The sequence below is a fragment of the Hyperolius riggenbachi genome, chromosome 8, assembly GCF_040937935.1.
Source record: "Hyperolius riggenbachi isolate aHypRig1 chromosome 8, aHypRig1.pri, whole genome shotgun sequence".
Lineage (NCBI taxonomy): Eukaryota > Metazoa > Chordata > Amphibia > Anura > Hyperoliidae > Hyperolius > Hyperolius riggenbachi.
This window is the reverse complement of record NC_090653.1, coordinates 283,349,592-283,373,107: the sequence shown is the minus strand read 5'-3', so window position 1 is coordinate 283,373,107 and position 23,516 is coordinate 283,349,592. Positions and strand designations below refer to the sequence as shown.

The following is a 23,516-nucleotide window of genomic DNA, read 5'->3' as shown; positions in this document are numbered from 1 at the left end:
TAGCCCAGTTTTTTTTTTAGTTTATGAGCCCACCTCGGGCTCTCTTTAAAACAATGCCAACATTTTTCTTTTCTCTCATGCACACATTGTTTACACTTATACACAGATTTGGTATAATTTCATGCCTTCACAGGTCCAACGGGTTCACTCATTTTCACTGCACCTGCTAGCAGAGATTGCACATTCTTTGTAAGAGCAGCAACTTGTGATGTTAATTAGTGATGTGCACAAATTTTCCATAGACGTAATTTAGCATTGAAATTCGCAATTAGGATGCAAAATCGTAAAGTAAAAGTTTGAGAAACATCATAATTAATTTTGTCTTTAATTGTAATCATTCTTAATTTTGTGTAATTTTTCATAATATTATGCCGAATTTAGCGGCTAATAACAAAGTCACCATACATGCTATTGCCACATATTGCTGCATGTTACAAGTCAAAAATATTTTTTCAAAAAGACCTTGTCGTTTTTCTAGAAAATCAATTTTAAAAATGTAAAGGAAAAATGTTCTTTAAATTGTCATTTTTTTATGAATTTAAAAGCCTTTTTCCTTTGTATTTTTAAAATCAATTTTCTCAAAAACGACAAGGTCCTTTTGAAAAAATCTTTTTATGACTTGTTTCCACCAGGCATGGGCTCACATCACAAGTAGTTACGAGTCCCTAAGGACTCGAATTCGTGATTTAAATGAGGCTTAATTGCCTCAGGTGTGCGGCTGGATGAGAAGGGGTTAGTTACCCATATGTCCTTCGTCCTCCCTGAGCTCCAAACAGCTTGCACGCGTCCTATTGGATGAGTTGCAAGACTCACTACACGCACTTCTTCGTTCAAGCTGGAAGGAGGAAGTGCGCGGTGGTGAGGCTTGCAACGCGTCCAATAGGACGCGTGCAAGCTGTTTGGAGCTCAGGGAGGTCGATGGACTTATGGGTAACTAACCCCTTCTCATCCAGCCGCACACCTGAGGCAATTAAGCCTCATTTAAATCACGAATTCGAGTCCTTAGGGACTCGGAACTACTTGTGAGCCCATACCTGGTACCCACTATTCTCCTTAACATATGTAGTGACATTGGTGAAATATCTGGCTACCTATATTGGTTTGAGGGCTACCTCATACAGGGGGCGCATCTGGCTTACTAAACCGGGGCAGACACAATTTAGTGGGGACTGAAGACTTTGCAGACTGAAGACAAAGTCAATTATTTGGCTGTGCAATTAAAATCTATCTCCTGTCTATGTAGATCTTTATGATGAATTTGAAGCCCGATGAGATGCTTATGGCTGGCCTGAATCATTTTGTTTTGTGCTGCAGATTAACGCAGAAGATTTCCCCAGCGGAGATGAAGACGAGCAGTTTGTATATTTGGTGGCTGAATCTGACGGTCTCATCAAGGAGGAGAAATTGCCTGTCACAGATCAGCGCAGATCTCTTCCTACTCCGGAAACCAAACAAGGTTAATAAAACTGAACACACCGAAAACACACACTTACAAAGCAAAAAACACCCGACTGCATGCACAGTGCGTGACAAATGATGGTAGCGCAGTGTTTCACCAACTGGGCTAAATCTCAACAACTGAGCAATGCCCACTACTAATGATTTTTGTTTTTTTATTTACTGCAAAGAATTCTCATAGGTCCATTTTTATGGATTATGTGGGCTGATATTCCTCAGGGGTGGAGCCCCTTTTGGAGTTCTCCGAATTCCTTCATGGGATGGTCAATGGGATGCAAATAATCCTGGGTTGATACAGATTTATCAAAGAAGTTTTGTTATATGTGTATTCCGGGGTGTTGCTAGCCTTCAAGATCAGTGGCACGTGCCTCCGGATCTATTCTGGGGTGCCCCCGATGTCACCCAGGCAGAGTCAGCTGTGATTCCTTAATGGAGGGCATGCTGGGAGCTGTGGTGCATCAATTTTGGGTGGTAATACTGGGTGCTGTGGTGTCTCTATGTGGGCGTACTGGGTGCTGTGATGCCTTTATGGGGGCTTCAAGTTTTTATGGTTGGTGAAAATTAGGGATGATCAGAACAGCTGAATTCTGAATTTGTCAAAATTTGGTGTTCCACAGGCAAATACCAAATTGCGTGTTCCGATTTCCATGTTCTGAAGGCATTTTCTAAGGAAGTCAGTGGCCCTCCCCACAGTGCTTCGGTGCCCCACCCCCTCCTGGGCACTGGAGGTGGGAAAGAGTCCCTTGTCCATCGATTGGACAAGGACTCTGGGGGAGAGGGGAAATTTGGGCTTTACTATTAACCACAGAATTTGGTGCTTTTGACTTCAATGGCAGAACAGAACACGGTTCTTGCTACTTCCGATCCGCTATTTTACTCAGAACGGCTGAATTCCGATGCAAAAATCAAAACTCTGAGGCAGGGAACACACTTGACTGTTTTCGTGCGCGTTTTCTGCACAGAAAAACTGAGAACTCATGTTAATCAATGGGCTAGTACACACTTAATATGTTGTTCGCACGCAGAAAAAAAAACTGACATTCTGCATCCTGATTGTGCACATTTTGTCAGATTTTTCTATCAACTACATCAGCTGCTGTGAAAAAACGCGCGCGTTTTCCTGCATAGAAACACACTTGGTGTGCAGAAAAAGTATGCAGGAAAACGCGCGCAGAAAACTGAAAGACAAGTGTGTTCCCTGCCTGAACTGTTCTGATTCTGAGAGCTCATCCCTACTGAAAATCATCACAGGATGCTGAGTCCACTCCAACAGGTACTGCCATGCTTCCAATGCAGCTGTAACCACTTCACCCCTCAGGCTATTTTACACTTACCACCTAGAGCCATTTTCACCATTCAGTGCTTCTCCCATTCATTTGGCCATAACTTTATCACAGCTTATCACACCTAAATGATATATATCTTGTTTTTTTGCCGCAAATTAGGCTTTTTAAGGTCCATATTTAGAGTTGAGCTGAAATTTTCGTAATTTCGCATTACTAAAATTACGCATGCGAAATTTGCGATTACGATGCGAAATTACGGTAGCGTAATTGCCATTAAAATCGTAATTGAAAATACCGTAAGCGTACTTTTCAACGCGTAATTTTGCGTTTCGTTCATGCCGTAATTTCGCATTAAACGCTACCGTAATTTCGCGTTAAACCGTAACGCTCCGTATAATATAAAAAAGCCGCCGACTTTAAGGGTTAATAGCAAAGCCCCCTTAAATGCTAAGAGCCTCAGATTTGAAGAATATATTAAAGAGACTCTGTAACATTAAAAAGATCCCCTGGGGTGTACTCACCTCGGGTGGGGGAAGCCTCCGGATCCTAATGAGGCTTCCCACGCCGTCCTCTGTCCCACGGGGGTCTCGCCGCAGCCCTCCGAACAGCCGGCGACTGTGCCGACTGTCAGTTCAATATTTACCTTTGCTGGCTCCAGCGGGGGGCGCTGTGGCGGCTTTCCGTTCCGAACTACACGGAAATACCCGATCTCATTCGGGTCCGCTCTACTGCGCAGGCGCAGGAAACTTGCGCCTGCGCAGTAGAGCAGACCCGACGGCGATCGGGTATTTCCGTGTAGTTCGGAGCCGACAGCCGTCAGAGCGCCTGCGCAGGAGCCAGGAAGGTAAATATTGATGTCACCGCTGCACGGACTCCACGGAGGGCTGCAGCGAGACCCCTGATGGAGACCCCTGATTAGGATCCGGAGGCTTCCCCCACCCGAGGTGAGTACCCCCCAGGGGATCTTTTCATGTTACAGTTCCTCTTTAAGGAGATCAGGAGGAATAAGAGGAAAACAATTTTTTTCAAAAAGACCTTATAGTTTTTGAGAAAATCGATTTTTAAGTTTCAAGGGCGAAAATGTCTTTTAAATGCGGAAAATGTCAGTTTTTTTTGCACAGGTAACAATAGTGTATAATTTTTATAGATTCCCCCAAGTGGGAAGAGTTTTACTTACTTCGTTCTGAGTGTGGGAAATATAAAAAAAAACGACGTGAGGTCCCCCCTCCCAGACCTCTTTAACCCCTTGTCCCCCATGCAGGCTGGGATAGCCAGAATGCGGAGCACCGGCCGTGTGGGGCTCCGCACCCTGACTATACCAGCCCGCATGGTCCATGGATTGGGGGGTCTCGGAAGGGGAGGGGCAGCCAAGCTTTCCCCTCCCCCTCCGAGCCCTTGTCCAATCCAAGGACAAGGGGCTCTTCTCCACCTCCGATGGGCGGTGGAGGTGGAGGCCGCGATTTCCTGGGGGGGGGGGGGGTCATGGTGGAATCTGCCCACCCCCCCTCCCAGGAGAAATGAGTATAGAGGTACTTGTACCCCTTACCCATTTCCTTTAAGAGTTAAAAGTAAATAAACACACAAACACTTAGAAAAAGTATTTTAATTGAACAAAAAACATAACCACGAAAAAAGTCCTTTAATATTCTTAATTAACCATTAATACTTACCTGTCCCTTTAAATAAATGATCCCTCGAAATAGCCTATGTTCTATCAGTTACAATGTAACAAAGTTATTACAATGTAACAACTTTGTTACATTGTAACTACGCCGCACCCGACGTCACTCGCCGCCGCCGCATACGCGTCTGCGCTGCACGGACCCGACAGAGCTCTGAGCTATATAGCCGATAAAGTCGGCGGGTTTTTAAATGTTTACATTTTTCCTTTGAAACTTTAACATCGATTTTCTCAAAAACTATAAGGTCTTTTTGAAAAAAAAAATTTTCCTCTTATTCCTTCTGATCTCCTTAATATATTCTCCAATATAGGCTCTTAGCATTTAAGGGGGCTTTGCTATTAACCCTTAAAGTCAGCGGCTACCTAACATTGATCCATGCGTCAACTTTTCTGCTTCGGGAGCATGGCCATACGCATTATTTCGTAATACCCGTTGCAATGCGAAAATTACGCGAAAATTACGCTTACGCGAAATTTCGCGAAATCCTTCTTCATTACGATTATGTACTTACGGCCATAAACGTAATTACACTAATTACGTGAAATTTCGCGAAATCGTAATTACGCCATTACGCTCATCTCTATCCATATTTGTTTTCAGTGATTCCTTTGTTTTCTATGCATTTTATTGGGAAAAACAAGGGAAAAATGAAATAAATATACACATTTTCCAATTCCATCCCCTAAAGTTTAAAATAAACAATGCTACTATAGATAAAACACATACATTTTATTTTCCCATTTGTCCCGGCTATCACAACATTTAAATTATGTTCCTAGTACAATGTATGGTGACAATATATTATTTGGAAATAAAGGTACTATACATGTTTTGTGTTTTGTGTTTTTGTACCCTAATTACAAGCCCTTATTTGCTAAAATAACATTAATATACCCTCCTGACATACATGTAAAAAAGCTGAATTCCTAAGGTAACTATTTATATTTGTGAATAAATGCTGTCACTTAGAAGGGGTTAACAACTATATTAAAGATACTTTTTAAAGTATTTTATTTTAATCTTACTTTTTGGCCACAAGATGGCGCTAAACACTATCCTGGGTTACCAGGAAGTGTTCAATCTTTTTTTTTTCTACTCTACTTTTTATTTTCATTATTATGAATGAACATGGCTTGTGATTTAAGGCTTTTTATTAATATACAGTATAGGGGACATCGAGGCTGGGTGCTGGATGGGAGGTATGTTTCCCCATTATTTGGGTGGTGGTCCCTTTAAGAACATATGTGTGCCTGGGAAGGAGTCTGAGTATTGTTTGGCAGCAAGCCAGTTGCTGCCTTTGTTGTTTTTTTTCAGGGCCGGACTCCTCGAATGGGAGGGAAGGAAGGGTGGGTGTTCCCATTCCATCCAGGTACACACCTGGTTTTTGGTGGCGCAGAGGGAATCTCTGCCAAAATTTGTATACAAGAGGCAGCACAGATGTATTCTGAATGGAGTTGATATGGAGGGAGCACGTGTGCTGCTGAACTCCTGACAAGTGTGTTTGGAGACATTGCTGGGAGCCAAACAATACTTTGGACTGCTGTTTTGTATGGCTTTGGCTTAACGAAATGAACTGTATTTGAATAAGCTGGACTTTACTACTGCTAAGGACGGTAAAGCTAAAGTAAGCTTTCCATTTATTTTCCAATTTATGCTAGAGCAAAGGTGTTTATTTTACTGCTGCAAATAAACAGACTTTTTGTTTTACAAAACTGCGTGCTGGCTGCGACCCCTCTAAACTTCACAAAAGGCACTTTGATTGGCTTAGGGAACACATGTTCCTATTCACCAATCTCCTAAGTGGTAAATGCTTCAGAGAATGCCATTGGAGTGATCTTGCCCCAGCGCTTCGGCCCAAGTCATTGTTACATCCTGTCACGGATGGTTGCGTGGCCCCAGACGCGTCCTAGAACCGCCCATGAAGAAAATGCGATCGCAAGCGATTCTCTGCATCGATTGCGATTCAGATCAACAGAATCTGGATTGGTTGTGTAGGGGCTACCTGTAGCAACCTGGAGTTTCTCTTTCTCCCAGCTGTCACAGAACAGCCGGGAGGAACGTAGGCAGATCTGGAAGATTCGCCGTCGATCTTTCCAATTTCTTGGTCAGATTTGCCAGTCATTGCGGCGATTAGAAACTGACATTCCTGTTTTTTTTTTTTAAATACAAGTTTCTCCTCTTCCTCTCAGCCGAGGACTGGCAGTAACTTAGGTGCAGGATGTCTTTTGATTTGCCAATTAGCTTGGACAATGCTTGTGACCAAGAAGAATGTTTACTTTTAATTACCTCAGCTAGTTGTCCCTAGTCACCAAATGGTGACTAGGGCCAAATACTGCAAAGCATGTGCCGTCTGTCAGGAGCTGGGAAGGTCCAGGGACTCCCGCGGGGTTCCCTTAGGTCCACAGCCACTTAGCAGGGAAACCCTGCGTGGGCTGGCTGTTGACCTACCCAACCTACTGCCCGTTGTCAGCAGTCCTGGCAGACGCCGCATCCGAGCGCAGTGGCGCAAACGCCCTGTCCAGAACGGTCCATATCGGGTCAAGCCTGAGGGTAGTGGACAGCGACCTGTCCAGGTGAACCGAGCCGCAGGCTCTAATGGGTTTTCCCGCCATACCGGCAGCTCGAGACCTGTCAGCCAGGTTAGCGGCGACGCCACACATCTTGCAGGTGTGTGTCTAGCCTCCGTCAAAGGGGGGGCTGTCACAGACGGTTGCATGGCCGCAGACGCGTCCTAGAACCGCCCGTGAAGAAAATGCGATCGCAAGCGATTCTCTGCATCGATTGCGATTCAGATCAACAGAATCTGGATTGGTTGTGTAGGGGCTACTTGTAGCAACCTGGAGTTTCTCTTTCTCCCAGCTGTCACGGAACAGCCGGGAGGAACGTAGGCAAATTTGGAAGATTTGCCGTCGATCTTTCCGATTTCTTGGTCAGATTTGCCAGTCATTGCAGCGATACCCTAAAATAGTGTGTAATTTGTAAGTACTGTACCTCACAGGCTCCCTTCTGGTCGGGCTGCTGCCAAAACTCCAGCGGTTTCTGCGCACTGATCGCGACCACAGCTTGCATGGTCTGTGTGCTGAAACGGATTGGAAGGCATTTGCGGTCTGGCCACGAGGGGTCTTGTGACAGATCCTTCAGCTTTTTTTCTGTAGAGAGAAATTATGATGTCATAGACCAAAAGTTGTTGAGCATTAATTAGTTAACAAAAGTGTGTCCAGTTTGAGCCTCACTAATACAATCTGGGCGTATCAGTACATCTTGTCAATCAGTTAGTGGGAGAAAAATGCTATACAATGTAACGATTACTTGGGTTGAAGCGCTGGGATAGGATCGCTCCAAATGCATTCTCTAAAACATCTACTTATAGAAGGAGAGGCAAGAGAGGGTCAGCATGTTTAAGGACTGGTGTGGACACAAATGCTTGCTTAAGCCTGTTGAACGCAGCCTGTACCTCCGTGGACCATTGAAAAGACTGGCTTTGTTCAGTAAGGTAAGTAATAGGAGCAACAAACGCTGAGAAATCCGTGATTTTTGGTGGCTTTTGTCTGAAGACCCTTTCACATCCGGGAGGTGCGATGCGGTATTGTTACTGCACCCCATCATCGTGCAGTGAAAGTCCATGGAGACTTTCATACTTCTGCGGTATGGCGCGATGCAACGGAAGTGACATTTTCGCCGCATCCTCAAAGCAGGTCCAAAACTATATTACTGCGCGTCTTCTGCGGTGATCTGCATCGGCCCGGAAGTCATGTTAGTGTATGGCGAAGCGGGGATATTTACAAAGTTACGCATGCATATTTTTACGATACCCTTCCGTGCATTTCCACATACCCCGAAGCAGGAAGTGACCACAAGCACCTGTCACTTCCTGCTTGGCCCAATACCAGATGGGGAATACTGCATAGTAACAGGATGTTACCCGAAGGCCTGTTTCTGGCGGTGCAATGCGGTGCATCGCTGCCGCCAATTTATAATCTGAAACCAGCCTTATAGTTCAATCCAAGGCTGTATTTTCACAATCACCTCTTTTTTAATATAAAATCCTGCTGCACATCATGTTCCTTTGGATCTTTCATTATACAAAATGTATGAAGCACTAGTGAAGGACAGCAAATAATTCTAGCTCCTAACGACAAGGTCTGAGGACACCTACAGTGACATCATGCCTAGCATCATTTTAACAGACTATATACGGTCACCCAGGGTTCCTCACATCAAAGTAAAAAAAAAAAAAATACTATCAGGGTTGCTGTCAATTTTGATCTAGATACTGATTCCATAACTTTTTCTCTAGGTAGAAGAAATCTGACATTAATGACAGGTTTTGGGCTAGTCCATCTTCATAGGGGATTCTCAGCATGGCCTTTATTCCGTATAAAGACACTACCCGAAAAAGGTTTACACAAAGATGCTGGCCAGCCTCCCTGCTCACTGCACACTTTTTTGGCAGTTGGAAGGAACAATTGCCAATTCACTAAGTGCTTTTGAAATTAAAGAAGACCCTGAGAATCCCCCATGAGGAGATTGGCTAGTCCAAAACCTATCGGTTCTGTCAGATTTCTACTACTTACTGTAAGTTACAGCAACATAGGAGAAAAGTAATTTATGGCTCATTTTACTTCTTATCTGTATATGTTTACATTTGTTTTAAATGTTAAGATTTTTGCGACCCTGGTCCTCTAAAGGACAACTGCAATATCAGGGATGTGAAGGTGGCCATATTTATTTCCTTTTTAAACAATACTAGTTGCCTGGCAGCCCTGCTGATCTATTTGGCTGCAGTAGTGTCTGAATAACATGCAGCTAATCTTGTCAGATCTGACAATAACGTCAGAAACATCTGATCTGCTGCATGCTTGTTCAGGGTCTATGGCTAAAAGTATTAGAGGCAGAGGATCAACAGGACTGCCAGGCAACTGGTAGTGAGAGGAGGAGAGGGGAGTGGAGTTTTCACAGTCTGAGGGGTGGAGATACAGAGCAGCTTGGCTGTGTAGGACAAGCAGAATATGGCTGCTCTCATTGTATCACAGGAAGAAATAATCATATACTGTTGAAGCTATTTGCTAGATTTGCTGTGTAAACCATCTAAACTTTAGATAAGATATATAGACAAGTTACTTGCTATAGTTAGTTTTTCATCTCGGATCCGCTTTAAGTTTGAGCAGGTAGCACACAAAACTCCCAGCTTAATATTATCAACAACCTGCCTAATTGATGTTGAGGATAATTTGTCATTTACATCACAAAGCACCCCCCAGCGCTGAGAGTCTGGGATAGAGAAAGGTGGATTGGAAATGAAAAGTGTGAGAAATCGAGAGCAGAATCGATCGGGAGTAATATCGGACATGAGGGATTTTATCAATTGGATGCATCTATCGCACTGAAAAAATTGTACTGTGTGTACCCAGCATTAGACCAGAAAAGAGGGAAAAGTGATCAGAGGCGTATCTGGGTAATATAGCGCCTATGGACTATGGCAAACACTGAAATTGTGCCCCACTCCCGGTAAGACCACCATGCCTCATTATAGCAGCTTATTTTCTTTCAATGACAAAAGTCCCTCCAGTATCAGTAGTCCCCCCAGTATAGGTTGCTACAGTTAGCCCCCCCTAAAAATAAGTAACCAGAGGAAGCACCCTAGTATAGGTAGCCAAAGGTAGTTCACCCAGGATAGGTAGCCACAGATTAGGTGACCCTCCCAGTATATGTAGTTAGAGGTGTATGCCCAGTATAAGTAGCATTCTTTAGCATAAGTGGTGAGAGTGTCCCCTAGTATAAGAAGTCCCCCAGTATAGCTAGTGAGAGGTGTACCCCAAGGTAGTGACAGGTGCCCCCCCCCTCCCCCTCCAATATAGATATATAAATAGTGAGAGATGTCTTTCAGCATAAGAGCAGGTACAAACACCCAAGGGACACCCCATGGTGGAGCACAAGGGGGGGGGGGAGCCTAGGCAGGAGCCATGCCTGCACCCCTCGAGATACGCCTCTGGAACAGATAGGGAAAGAGAGACTGGCTGGAGAATTTTTGCACTTTTTATTTTCAAGTTGGGACAGCTGGAAGCTGAGGAGTCATACTGCTCACATTACAGAGGATTTTTCATTATCATGTTTACAAGTTATTTTCCTTTTTTTCTGTTAAACAGGTGTAAAGAAACGTTCGAGAAGATCACATACATTTTTCGAGGAAATGCGTGAGTACTGAGGGACACTGATATGGTATTATCTTCACGAGTTTTACCTGACATTCCATAAATGTTAGAAATACTACAATCCCACTATTTGTGTCCTAGCGCCCAAAGCCAGTAACAATCATGTATTATTATTATTATTATTATTAATTTATATAGCGCCAACATCTTCCATAATGCATTGCTTCAGCAACCACAACCACTCCTCCATTATGCAAACATTATACACGCCATATATTATATATACAGATGGGCTCTGCACATCTATGCAGCTGGTCAACTCAAGTACAGCTTGTATTTGGAAGCGCTGCCAATATCTCCTGTTGTACAAAAGAGTAAGGGTGCGTACAGACATGCGAATATAGTCGTTTAAAACGATCGTTACCGACGGCATTGCCCGACGATCGTTCGTAAAAAGTGCACGAACGATTGTTAAAACGACCGACCAACGAGATATGTCGTTGGTAAAGAACGATCCATTCTGCCAGATCTTTTCCAACGACCATCGTTCAAAAAGTAATGTCTGTACAACGATCGGTCGTTGATCGTTCGTTCTCAAAGCTTTGCACATGCTCAAACAGTTCTTTTTAACACTTGTGTTTGAAATCAGTTTATAAATCATGTTGCGCACGCAACGCTCGTTCCAAGATCGTTCGTACACGAACGATGTTCAAAGTAGCCTTTCTTCAAACGATCATCGGCCGATACCTCCTTTAACATCGTTCGTCGTTCAGAACGAACGATCGTTATCGTATGTCTGTACGTACCCTAAGTCTACTCATGGCTAGCTGCATCCATGTGTATCCGTTTGCATTCAAATTATTAAATTAGGATTTAGTGCATAGTTTTGCATCTGATTTGTATTCAAGGTGTGTAATTTAAAGGGAACCAGAGATGAAGCACCCTCATGTATTTTACCATATATATCAGTGGGAACATTAGAGAAAACACCTACCCTGCTCTCTGTTTCATTCTTCACTGCTCAGCCTGCTTGTTACAGGCCTGATAAAATCCCCGACTTAGCATTCAGTCTGGCTTTGCTCAGGAATCATTATAGCTGAGTCTGTCTTCTCCGTCTTTTCAAGCCCAAGCCTGCCCCGTTTTGGCTCTGCTATAATGACTCAGCTATAATGGTTCCTGAGCAAAGGCAGACTGAATGCTCAGTCAGGGATTTTATCAGGGCTGATAACAAGCAGGCTGAGCAGTGAAGGATGAAACAGAGAGCAGGGTAGGTGTTTTCTCTAATGTTCCCACTGATATATATGGTAAAATACACGATGGTGCTTCTTCTCTGGTTCACTTTCGGTCCCTGGGGCGGTGCACGCCTCTGTTGATTTTATTTCAGTTGCAGCCTGATTGAGCGCTGACAATCCTTTCCCTATCCTTTCCCTATTATATACACCAGGCCAAATCTCTTCACCATGTTTTGCCAAATATTTACCATTGTTTTCATGCATTTCATGCAGCTAAAAATTCCTTGTAGCAGATGGCAGAAAAGACAGTTAGCTGTTTGGACACAAGAAGTGTAACCCTCTAAAAGAGGGTCACAAGATTTTGCTAATGTATTTCTATGTGTGTGGTGACTTTAATATCTAAGGCTGGGTTTAGCCTTAGATGTCAGCTTTTGGAACTAAAACGGCGCATGGGAGAGGAGTGAAAGCACTGAAATGGTAGCATAGACTGTTGCTAGGCGACCCAGAGTACAGTACACAGAGCAGTGGAACTTTCCAGAAGCCCGCGCGGCCTGTCAGACACTACAGCGCAGGCGCGGAGGGGCAGGAGAGACTTAGCCGGAGGGAACTGGCTGTAGCCAGTCAGAGTGTGCCAGAGAGTGAGGCAGAGCGGAGCAAGGAGAGAAGTCAGGAGGCGGCGGGAGAGGAGGCCACAAGAGAAAGGCCGCAGCAGTCACCCCGGAGGCTAAGAGGGAACCCGGCGGCCACGCAGAGACTACAGCAGAGCAAGTAAGGACAGTGGCAGCAGGCCGGACAGTGACCGGAGGCAAGAGGTGGCTGACACAGACCAAATTTGAGCTAACCCAGAAAGACAGAGACTCCGGCAGTACAGATGAGTATAAGCCTGAGGGCTAACTACAAGCCACAGTGTGTGTTCAGTTAGTAGCCAGTGTTCAGCGGAGGCTTGCTGAGATAGAAATATAGCAACCCAGAACCTGAAGAGGCCAATTCTGTCAAAGTGGTGTTACTAGAGACTGCTTGTGTGAGAAAGCTTTAAAGATACAGAGACATTGTGATGATAATTCAGTTGTTGACGCAAGATAAAGCTGCCCAACCAAGAGAGTACACAGTCTTAAGCCCCGTCTCCGCATCCCCACCCGTACCCGCTGCGTCCCCGCTCGCTGCGCCTGCGCCAGATTCGATCCGCCCTCGTCCCCGCCCGGCGGCGTTTATCTTCCGCTCGATTCCCTGCCATTGTCCCCTCGTGGGGAACGAGCAGGGAATCGGCGGTGGCAAGATCCGACCTGTCAGATCTTATCAACCGAGCCGCATCAGCGGTTCGATTGATAAGTAACATCGCTTCGTGTAGACGGGGCTTTAAAGAGAGAGTAGATAACTAAGGCCATGGGAGTAAAGAGAACTTGTCAGTATTAAAGAAGATAAGTGGAGGAGGAGGAGTTGCATTGCGTCTTGTGGTACTAAAGTGTGCTACAGTGAGGAGTGAACTGACATCTGACCAAGATACAGAGTCAACTTACTTGGAGTACAAGTTTTGCAACCTCACTAAATCAGAGCTTACTCAGCCTAAAAGTCAAAGTGCACAAAAAGAAAGTTATATTGTGGGAGAGTATTCTTGGTGGTATAGCTGGGTGTATTGGTCACCTTTTTGTTTTTGTTTACTTTTATTTTCCTAACCCTTTTTGATTATTTGATTTATATTTTATTTTGTTTGTTATTTTGGGAGGAGGCCCTATCTAGACCGGTGGTGCTAAGAGTAAAGTGGGTTTGGTGGGATAAATTACCAAGGGTAAAGAGTCTAAGAGATATTCTGAGCAAAGTGAACATTCTATTGGATCAACAAACGAACTGTGGAAACTGTTCAGTACAATCTTGAAAACTGTCACGAGTTCCCCAAGGTTTTGCTGAGCAATATAGCTTGGACTTGGCTACAAGGGACTGACAACTGTTTAGGAACTGAATTTCTCAGTAGACCTGTCCCTTCCCCAGCCCCATTAATGGTACTGTGATGTAAACATGCTGTAAAGTGGTTGATTATTGTACAAGAAGACCTTTGTAGCTCAACTTTCATATATATGCACCGGCTGTGAAGACAAGAAGATTGTGTATTTTGACCTGTGATGTGCAAGGGAGGTGTATTGCATTGTTGAAGTGTTACGGGTTGATTGCAGCTACCAGTGACCACCATTAGGTCACAAATAAATCTTTGATAATTTCATCTGAGTCAGTGTCTAGTGGATTCTCCTCAGCCAGAGCCGAGTGCTAACGGATAAATCAAGTTACAGTTGTGCTCTTAGCCTCCACCAGAGACAGATACAAACTTCAGAGGGTCATTAGATCGGCAGAGAGAATCATCGGCAGACCTCTCCCTTCGCTTGAGCTCCTCCACAATTCCTGACTATGCTCAAGAGCACTGAGGATTGCCGGCGACCCCTTTCACCCTGGCCACCGGTTCTTCAGCAGACTTCCGTTTGGCCAAGCCGTAGGTTTCGGGCCATTGTCACCAAAACCTCAAGGCACAGGAACTTCTTCCCCACTGCTGTCACCCTCCGGAACTCCCTTTAGGTCATCCCACCCCATCCACTGATTCCTGTGATTGTAACAACCCTAGTCTCATCTAAAAGACAAAAGAAGACCTTGTAAGATTCAGAAAAGCAAAATGCTAAGGATAATACTGTATACTCACAAAGGTGGGTTGCAAATCCTTGCAACCACCATCAGAGTAGCCGAGAAATGAACCATCCCCCTCTCAGTTTTCCAGGTCTGTAACAGGAACTGGGTGGTCGCACTCCGAATGTTCTTTAGGACAAAAAAACTATCACCTCTAAAGAGGTGTGACAAGACATTTAAACAGGGGTGAAGGCACCCAATGCATAAAAAAATAGGCCAATTAGCTATTTATCTTATAAACAGAGAGGTTATTAGATTATATGATGATCTGCAGAATCACCAATAATACAAGTATACCAACAGCTAATGTGATAGTAAAGTATGGTGCTTGGTGCAACAGTAGTACTGATAGCTTCAGCTATGCCACACCAGAGGAGCTGGTGGGCACTAACAGTACAAAACCCCTCACCAGAGACTAGGGCCCTCTGGTGAGAGTAGAGTGGTCAGACTAAACGAGTTGGCAACAGACTGGCAGATACGGTACAAAGTCAGAAGGCAAAGGCAAGAAGATTTTGCCAGGCAGAGTCAGCAACAAGATCAGATGGGCAGAAGTACAGAATCACTGAGAGTAAGAATAGTCAGAGCGAGCAAGAGTCATACACAGATAATACAATATTCAATTATGATTATGGCTATCAAACAATCCTATCACTGTGTGAAATCCCCGGTTTCCTCCCAGATCAAAGCACACCGGATCTATCTAAGGTCTGAGCGCTAACACGAAGTATTCGCAACAGCAGACAAGTTGCGAGTGATTCAGGGAAGCTTAAGAAGCAGAGGCGACCCCTCCGGCACGCCCCCTCTCATCAACCAATGAGGAGCGGCGAACGTCTCCACTGACGTCAGCCGACCGGCCGGTCAGCTGACGCGCCTCCTCCCCGCATAAAGGTCCTTTCTGTGCGCGCGCACGCGACAATGCAACCCTATGTGCTGCTGACAAACCCGTCCTCGGCGCTCTAGACGCCTGAGGCATGGATAGATCGCTAGGCAGGGAGATGGAGGCAGCTACGGTGGTATCGCTGTTCACCGCAGCTGTCTCTTCCGTGTTTGTTACACATTGTCAATTTTATGTGCTCAAATAAAAGACCTTTTTTTCAATAGACTGATCCAAATTCTTCAAGAGAGGTAAGATTACTGGATTATTAGCCTATATTTTATGCCTCGGGCGCTTCCACCCGTTTTAAGTAGGGATGGTCAGAAATGTCTATTTCCAATTCCGCAGAAATTCAGATTTCCACCAATGCCAATTCCTGATTTTCTATTTTTCTGATTTTCCATTTTTTTGATTTGCCATTTTTCCAATTTCAGTTTTTCCGATTTCTGATTTTCTAATTTCTGAGTAAATTTTTTTTGCCATTTTTTACATCAGAGAATGCAAAAATATGACAAAAATTGTAAATAGGAAAAACAGAATTTTGTGATTGGTCTAAAATTACCATGGTAATCCAATTTTTGCAGAAAAATTCTTGTTGCTGTAAATCGGATTTACACAGTATTCCATTTTCCGAATTCTGAAATTGCAAACATTTCAAGTCACCAAAATGGGAATGAGCATCCCTAATTTTTAGTGTCTGTCTTCGGTAGAAAGTCTACAGGAATGAAGGGGACACGCCAGTGTTTACAGCCAGTATAACATTAGATTTTTCTTTTTAGCACCATCATGCTCAACAAGGATGTAGAAAATTCAAAACAAGGGCGTATTTAGAGGCGTACAGGCAAGGCTCATGCCATGGGTGCCATACCTGCTCCTGTGCTGTGCTGCCATGCCTACCCCTGAGCTGTGCTGCCATGCCTACCCCTGTGCTCTGTTATGCCTGCCCCCATGCCTCCCTGTTACTCAGACCTCAGATCTGATTAATTATGTTATCTGGGGAACATGGCTACTGAAAGGGAACCTTAACTCAGATGGATATGGATGTTTCCTTTTAAACAATACCAGTTGCCTGGCATCCTACTGATATCTTTGGCTGTAGTAGTGGCTGAATAACACACCTGAAACAAGCATGCAGCTAATCCAGTCTGACTTCAGTCAGAGCACCTGATCTGCATGCTTGTTGAGGGGCTGTGGCTAAAAGTATTAGAGACACAGGATCAGCAGGAGAGTCAGGCAACTGGTATTATTTTAAAAGGAAAAATCCATATCCTTCTCAGTTTAGGTTCCCTTTAAAGCGGATCTGAGATGAAAAACTAACTATAAGTTGTCTATATATCTTATCTAAAGTTTAAATAGTTTACACAGCAAATCTGGCTGCAAATAGCTTTAAAGAGGAACTGTAACGACAAAACGGCCCCTGGGGGGTACTCACCTCGGGTGGGGGAAGCCTCAGGATCCTAATGAGGCTTCCCACGCCGTCCTGCGTCCCTCGGGGGTCTCGCTGTAGCCCTCCGTGCAGCGGTGACGCAATATTTACCTTCCTGGCTCCTGCGCAGGCGCTCTGATGCCTCTCGGCGCCGAAGTAGGCGGAAATACCCGATCGCCGTCGGGTCTGCTCTACTGCGCAGGCGCAAGTTTCCGGCACCTGCGCAGTAGAGCGGACCCGACGGAGATCGGGTATTTCCGTCTATTTCCGTGCCGAAAGTCGCCACAGCGCCCCCGCTGGAGCCAGCAAAGGTAAATATTGAACTGACAGTCGGCACAGTCGCCGGCTGTTCGGAGGGCTGCGGCGAGACCCCCGTGGGACAGAGGACGGCGTGGGAAGCCTCATTAGGATCCGGAGGCTTCCCCCACCCGAGGTGAGTACCCCCCAGGGGAGGTTTTTGTTGTTACAGAGTCTCTTTAATAGAAAATGATTATTTCTTCCTGTGATACAATGACAGCAGCCATGTTGTTTGTAAACATTACACAGAAGCAGGCTTATCTGTATCTTGATCACTAAGCCTGTGAAAAAACCTAATCCCCCCTCCTCCCTCCTCCCCTCTGCCTCTGAAATCAATGGCTAGTAACACCTCCTCCTCCTCCTGCCCAGACTGAGCTCCCATGAGCCCTTGCTACTGCCAAGGCTCTCTGAAAACTTGCGGGCGTGGTTTATTTAGTATATAGGGAATTAGAGTATTTAAACAAAAACAAAAAAGTATTTGGCTTGAGGAATGCCCTATAAACAATAGGAAAGGAACACAATTATGCAATGAGTAAAAGTTCTACTCCATTTTAACTTAGATATGTAGGACGCACATGGCTAAGTGTTAGAAAAGAGGACAGAGAGGAAATAAGATATAAGAGATATTTCCCCAAAAGTAACTTCAGCAATATCCCCAGCCAAAAAACAAAAACCACAGGCAACCATAACACATGTACATGAGAAAGGATGTGGTTTTCAGAGGGGAAGGGTACTCTTACCAGGGCAGGAGGCGCAATTTCAGTGTTTGCCATAGGCTCTCTATTACTTCGATACGCCCCTGAAAACAGTATACTATAAACAAGGCGTGCAGTGGGGAAAAAACAATATAACAACACTCTTCCAATTTATGTATGATGATATTCCAACCTCGTACTAGTATCAAGGTCATTTTCATAATTAGCTATCACTGTGTTATGTGCAACAGTACTTTGTTATGCAACATATAATATCTTGAGAGGTGTACATTAGGGTTTTACCTACTATTCTATTTCTCTGCTAACCCCAAGATTCAGGGTATGATGCTAAAACCCTGATCATAATTAACACCGTAGAAAATAAATAAAAAACAACTGATCCCTCCCCCCCCCCCCCCCCCCAAAAAAAAGAAAACAGGATCTTCATTAGGGGTACAGTAAGTCTAAAGATTAGTAATGATCATAGTGTGTTTGTTACAATTTTGTGAAATTTTGCATAATTTTCATAATTACAATTGCGTAATGGAAAAATCGTAATCGCGAAAAAAAATTAAGTGGAATTTTGCTTAATTACGATCATACACAAAACTTTACGTAATTAAGATTGTTTTAGTCATTACGATCGTTTTCGTGATGGCATTTTTATAATTACGAAAATTTTTGGAATTTTTCGAGTACTTTTTAGGAAGAATTTTCATGTAAAACACAACATTTGTATTTTGTAATACCCGTAATTTTTGTAATTCCACTAAATTACAGAACTACATTATAAAAACAAGAACAATTGGATCTGTCCTCCTACTCCTAAAATTTACTTTTTTCGATATCTCAAGGCTTTATGTTATTTATAAACATTTACAAAGCAGATTTAATGTTATAGTCTCTGCTCAGTTGCAGTGTCTTAAGAGTCCCAGAGTGAAAATACACAAACTTTTTATCTCTCCTTTGCATTAAGAAGCTCAGTTATCTGCTTAGGAAAGTGTTTTATAGCTGTCATTTTTTATCAGTGAGCTGACTAGGTCCAACTGGAAAAAAAACAGTCAGTTCCACAGCTGAATATTCAGGGGAAAAGAAAAAGAGAACAGCATAAGTGTCTGTATGCTTGGCACTGTACATACACATGTCTATCTCATCATGTCACATGTCATCATGGGTACACTTTAATTTGCTGTGCTTTATTCCTCTACAGCTTTATGTTTCTGAAACATACTGTGATTATTTTGTAGTTTGTTAAAATTTAAGCTACTGTGTCAAGGTTCCCCTACAAGCATCACTTTCACCAAGAGACACGTCTTCAGCTTCTCTTGGGTTTCAGCAACATCAGCAATTTCCCCGAGAGCCAGACAGGAGAAATACCAACTAACAGCTTGTACAATTATCTAGCTGACTTGGGGGTTAATTCACTTTGTAGGACGAGATCCTCGCACTTTAGACCAATAGGCTGCCTGTCAAGTTAATTGAGTGCCGTGCTCTCTTACTATATGGGTGTTAAAACATCAAAACATAAGGTGTAAACGAGAGGTAACTGCTTACCTCCGGAAGATACGGACACCATTTCAACTATATGTATTCAAAAAACTAACAAAAACTGATGGTGGTGATCACAGCAGGTCTCGATGGATGGGGAAGGGGCCGTGCAGAAGGTCCTTAAAGAGACTCCGTAACAAAAATTGCATCCTGTTTTTTATTATCCTACAAGTTCCAAAAGCTATTCTAATGTGTTCTGGCTTACTGCAGCATGTTCTACTATCACCATCTCTGTAATAAATCAACTTATCTCTCTCTTGTCAGACTTGTCAGCCTGTGTCTGGAAGGCTGCCAAGTTCTTCAGTGTTGTGGTTCTGTGATGCATCTCCCCCCTCCAGGCCCCTCTCTGCACACTGCCTGTGTATTATTTAGATTAGGGCAGCTGCTCTCTTCTCTCTTATCTTTTACAAGCTGGATAAATCCTCCTCTGAGCTGGCTGGGCTTTCATATACTGAGGAATTACATACAGGCAGAGCTGTCTGCACTCTGCAGGTAGAAACAGCCTGACACTTCAGTGGAAGATAGCTGCAGGGTGAAAGAAACACACAAATGATCTCTTGAGATTCAAAAGGAAGGGTTTATACAGCCTGCTTGTGTATGAATGTATTTTCTATGTGTGGACATACTGTACATCAACCTACTTCCTGTTTTGGTGGCCATTTTGTTTGTTTACAAACAAACTTTTTAAAACTGTTTTTAACCACTTTTAATGCGGCGAGGAGCGGCGAAATTGTGACAGAGGGTAATAGGAGATGTCTCCTAACGTACTGGTATGTTTACTTTTGTGCGATTTTAACAATACAGATTCTCTTTAAGTGGGGGGTGCTCAAATTTAAAAAAGAGGCCTCACAACAATGCCCCTTTTTCCTGTATGGCACCTCTTTACTCCAAAGTGTCCCAGATGGGGAGGAGTGGAGCTTATCACGGCCAGAGATGGGGCTTCGTTTTTACAGCCAAAGGGGGCTTTTTATGGGAATACTTGGGCACCCAGAGCCCCCCCCCTCTGCACATGCCTGGATGGGGCAGAAAGATGGAAGGTGGTGTTACCAGCAGCGGCTGGTGTGCAGCATGGATGTTGTGTAAGTACACTGGACTCTAAAACATGCATGCTGGGGTAGAACTGTAATGTCTTTAGACAGCACTGAGCCTGTGTGGATGGGAAATTGCATTCCATGCCTCGGAGCTGCTGGCATTAAAACTAAGCCGCATCAGGCTTAGGCAGCCACAAGTGCAGTGTAGTTTTAACTATACTACTCCTCTCACCATAAACTGCAGTCATCTATCGGCTTCCTGGTCCTATTTTTTTTCCCTTAAGATCACTTTTCTACATGGGACTGTGTGTAACATGTTTAACCTTAAACCTTACTATACTATAGTACTTATATTATCCGGTTCAGCACCGCAGTGCCGAAAACCTCATGCATCCGAGCAACGTTCACCTCCCATTCATTTGCCTATAACTTTATTGCTACTTATCACAATGAATTGATCTATATCTTGTTTCTTCCGCCACTAATTAGGCTTTCTTTCGGTAGTACATTTTGTTAAGAATTATTTTTTTCTAAATCCATTTTAACAGGAAGATTAAGAAAGAAATGAAAAAAATTCATTATTTCTCAGTTTTTGGCCATTATAGTTTAAAATTAATATACGCTATCATAATTAAAACTCATGTATTTTATTTGCCCATCTGTCCCGGTTATTACACCATTTAAACGATGTCCCTATCACAATTTATGGTGCCGATATTTAATTTAGAAATAAAGGTGCATTTTTTCAATTTGTGTCCATCACTATTTATAAGCTTATAATTTTAAATAATATAATAAAATACTCTCTTGACATGCATATTTAAAAAGTTCAGACCCTTGGGTAACTATTTATGTTGGTTTTGTTTGTTTTTTATTGTATTTTTTTTTATTTATTTTTTAATAAAAAATGTATGTGGGTAATTTTTGGTGTGGGAGGGAAACTGCTTATTTTAAATGTAAAATAATATAATTGTTTAATTAAAAATGTATGTGGGTGCAGTTTACTATTTGGCCACAAGATGGCCACAGTGAAAAAAGTCCTGGATGCGAACGATCTCGCATCCAGGAACTAAAAAGCAGAGGAGAAGTTTCCTGGGGGCAGAAATACCGCGCTCTCTGGATAGAAAGCATCGGTATTTCTGCGGAGACGCGCTGCTGTGAATCTTTACAAGCACGGAGAGGGGAATAGAAGATGCGGGCAGGTAATAGCAGCGGCGGTGGGGGTGGGGGCGACTATACTACCTACACTGGGCACTTTACTAGCTATACTGAGCGCTATACTGAGCACTATACTAGCTAAACTGGGGCAACTTTACTAGCTATACTGAGCACTATACTAGCTATACTGAGCACTATACTAGCTAAACTGTGGCACTTTACTAGCTATACTGAGCACTGTACTAGCTATACTGAGCACTATACTAGCTAAACTGGGGCAACTTTACTAGCTATACTGAGCACTATACTAGCTATACTGAGCACTATACTAGCTATACTGAGCACTGTACTAGCTATACTAAGCACTATACTAGCTAAACTGGGGCACTTTACTAGCTATACTGAGCACTGTACTAGCTATACTGAGCACTATACTAGCTAAACTGGGGCAACTTTACTAGCTATACTGAGCACTATACTAGCTATACTGAGCACTATACTAGCTAAACTGGGGCACTTTACTAGCTATACTGAGCACTATACTAGCTAAACTGGGGCAACTTTACTAGCTATACTGAGCACTATACTAGCTATACTGAGCACTGTACTAGCTATACTAAGCACTATACTAGCTAAACTGGGGCACTTTACTAGCTATACTGAGCACTGTACTAGCTATACTGAGCACTATACTAGCTAAACTGGGGCACTGTACTAGCTATACTGAGCACTGTACTAGCTATACTGAGCACTATACTAGCTATACTGAGCACTATACTAGCTAAACTGGGGCACTTTACTAGCTATACTGAGCACTATACTAGCTAAACTGGGGCACTTTACTAGCTATACTGAGCACTGTACTAGCTATACTGAACACTATACTAGCTATACTGAGCACTATACTAGCTATACTGAGCACTATACTAGCTAAACTGGGGCACTTTACTAGCTATACTGAGCACTATACTAGCTATACTGAGCACTATACTAGCTATACTGGGCACTATACTAGCTATACTGGGCACTATACTAGCTATACTGGGGCACTACCTACCCATACTGGGAACTTTACTAGCTATACTGGGACGCACTAGGGGAATAAGGCGGCCAGCATTTCCTACCCCCGGCTTATATGGGGGTCAATCATTTCCCCCTGGTTTTTCAGGTAAAAGTTGGGGGATCGGCTTATATGCGGGTCTGCTTATATGCGAGTATATACGGTAAATGCAATTTGTAATGGCTGCAACACCTTCAGTATATTATTTATTTATTTATTTTTTACTTTAAAAATAAATAAATAATTAAACATTATAAACCAGTTACTACTTCGCTAGCCATCCCAGGTAGAAAACCAACTGTAAAAATGTATTGAACAACCATAACTTTAAACTGCACCAACCAACCAGTTGTTATACTCCTAGTCCACTATGTGTTGGGTTTGGGTACCTTGAGGGTGCTCAATAAAACTTGCATTGGGGCCCAGAGCTCCTAAGCTATGCCACTGCCTCACGTCTCATTCCACAGCTATCCTTATCCTTCATCACTTTACTAACATCACTATTTAACATATCCTTCTCCACTGGCATCTTTCCATTCTCACTCAAAAAGGCCGTTGTGACGGCACCACATAAAAAACCTCTAGATCCCACCGTGCTCTCCAGCTACCGCCCAGTGTCACTTCTCCCATCTGCATCCAAATTACTTGAACACCATATACATGCTAAACTAAGCCATTAAATAATGCCATTAAATAATTTGCTAACTCCCTGCTTGATCAGTTCCAGGCACACTCTAACCATTCCACAGAGAGTAAAGTGGCCAAAAAGATTCTTACAGCTTAATCCATCCAAAGGCCATTATTCCATACTCATCCTTTTTGATTTTCCTCAGCTTTTAAAACTGCGTACCACACTTTTCACGTACAGATACCTTCATCTGTAGGCGTAAAGGGCCGTGCTCTCTCCTGGATATATTCCTATGTCTGTGGAAGGTCTTTCAGAGTCTTTC

General features: G+C 43.4%; 1 protein-coding gene across 2 annotated transcripts in view; it reads left to right on the top strand.

Annotated features, from left to right (window-relative positions):
- Positions 1 to 23,516, top strand: part of LOC137527944 (uncharacterized) — a 96,490-nt gene that overhangs the window by 44,172 nt on the left and 28,802 nt on the right. For both annotated transcript variants that reach the window (XM_068249060.1, XM_068249061.1), the window contains exons 3-4: positions 1,315 to 1,456; positions 10,573 to 10,620. In XM_068249060.1, coding sequence (XP_068105161.1) covers positions 1,315 to 1,456; positions 10,573 to 10,620 — 190 coding nt within the window. The remainder of the gene's footprint in view (positions 1 to 1,314; positions 1,457 to 10,572; positions 10,621 to 23,516) is intronic.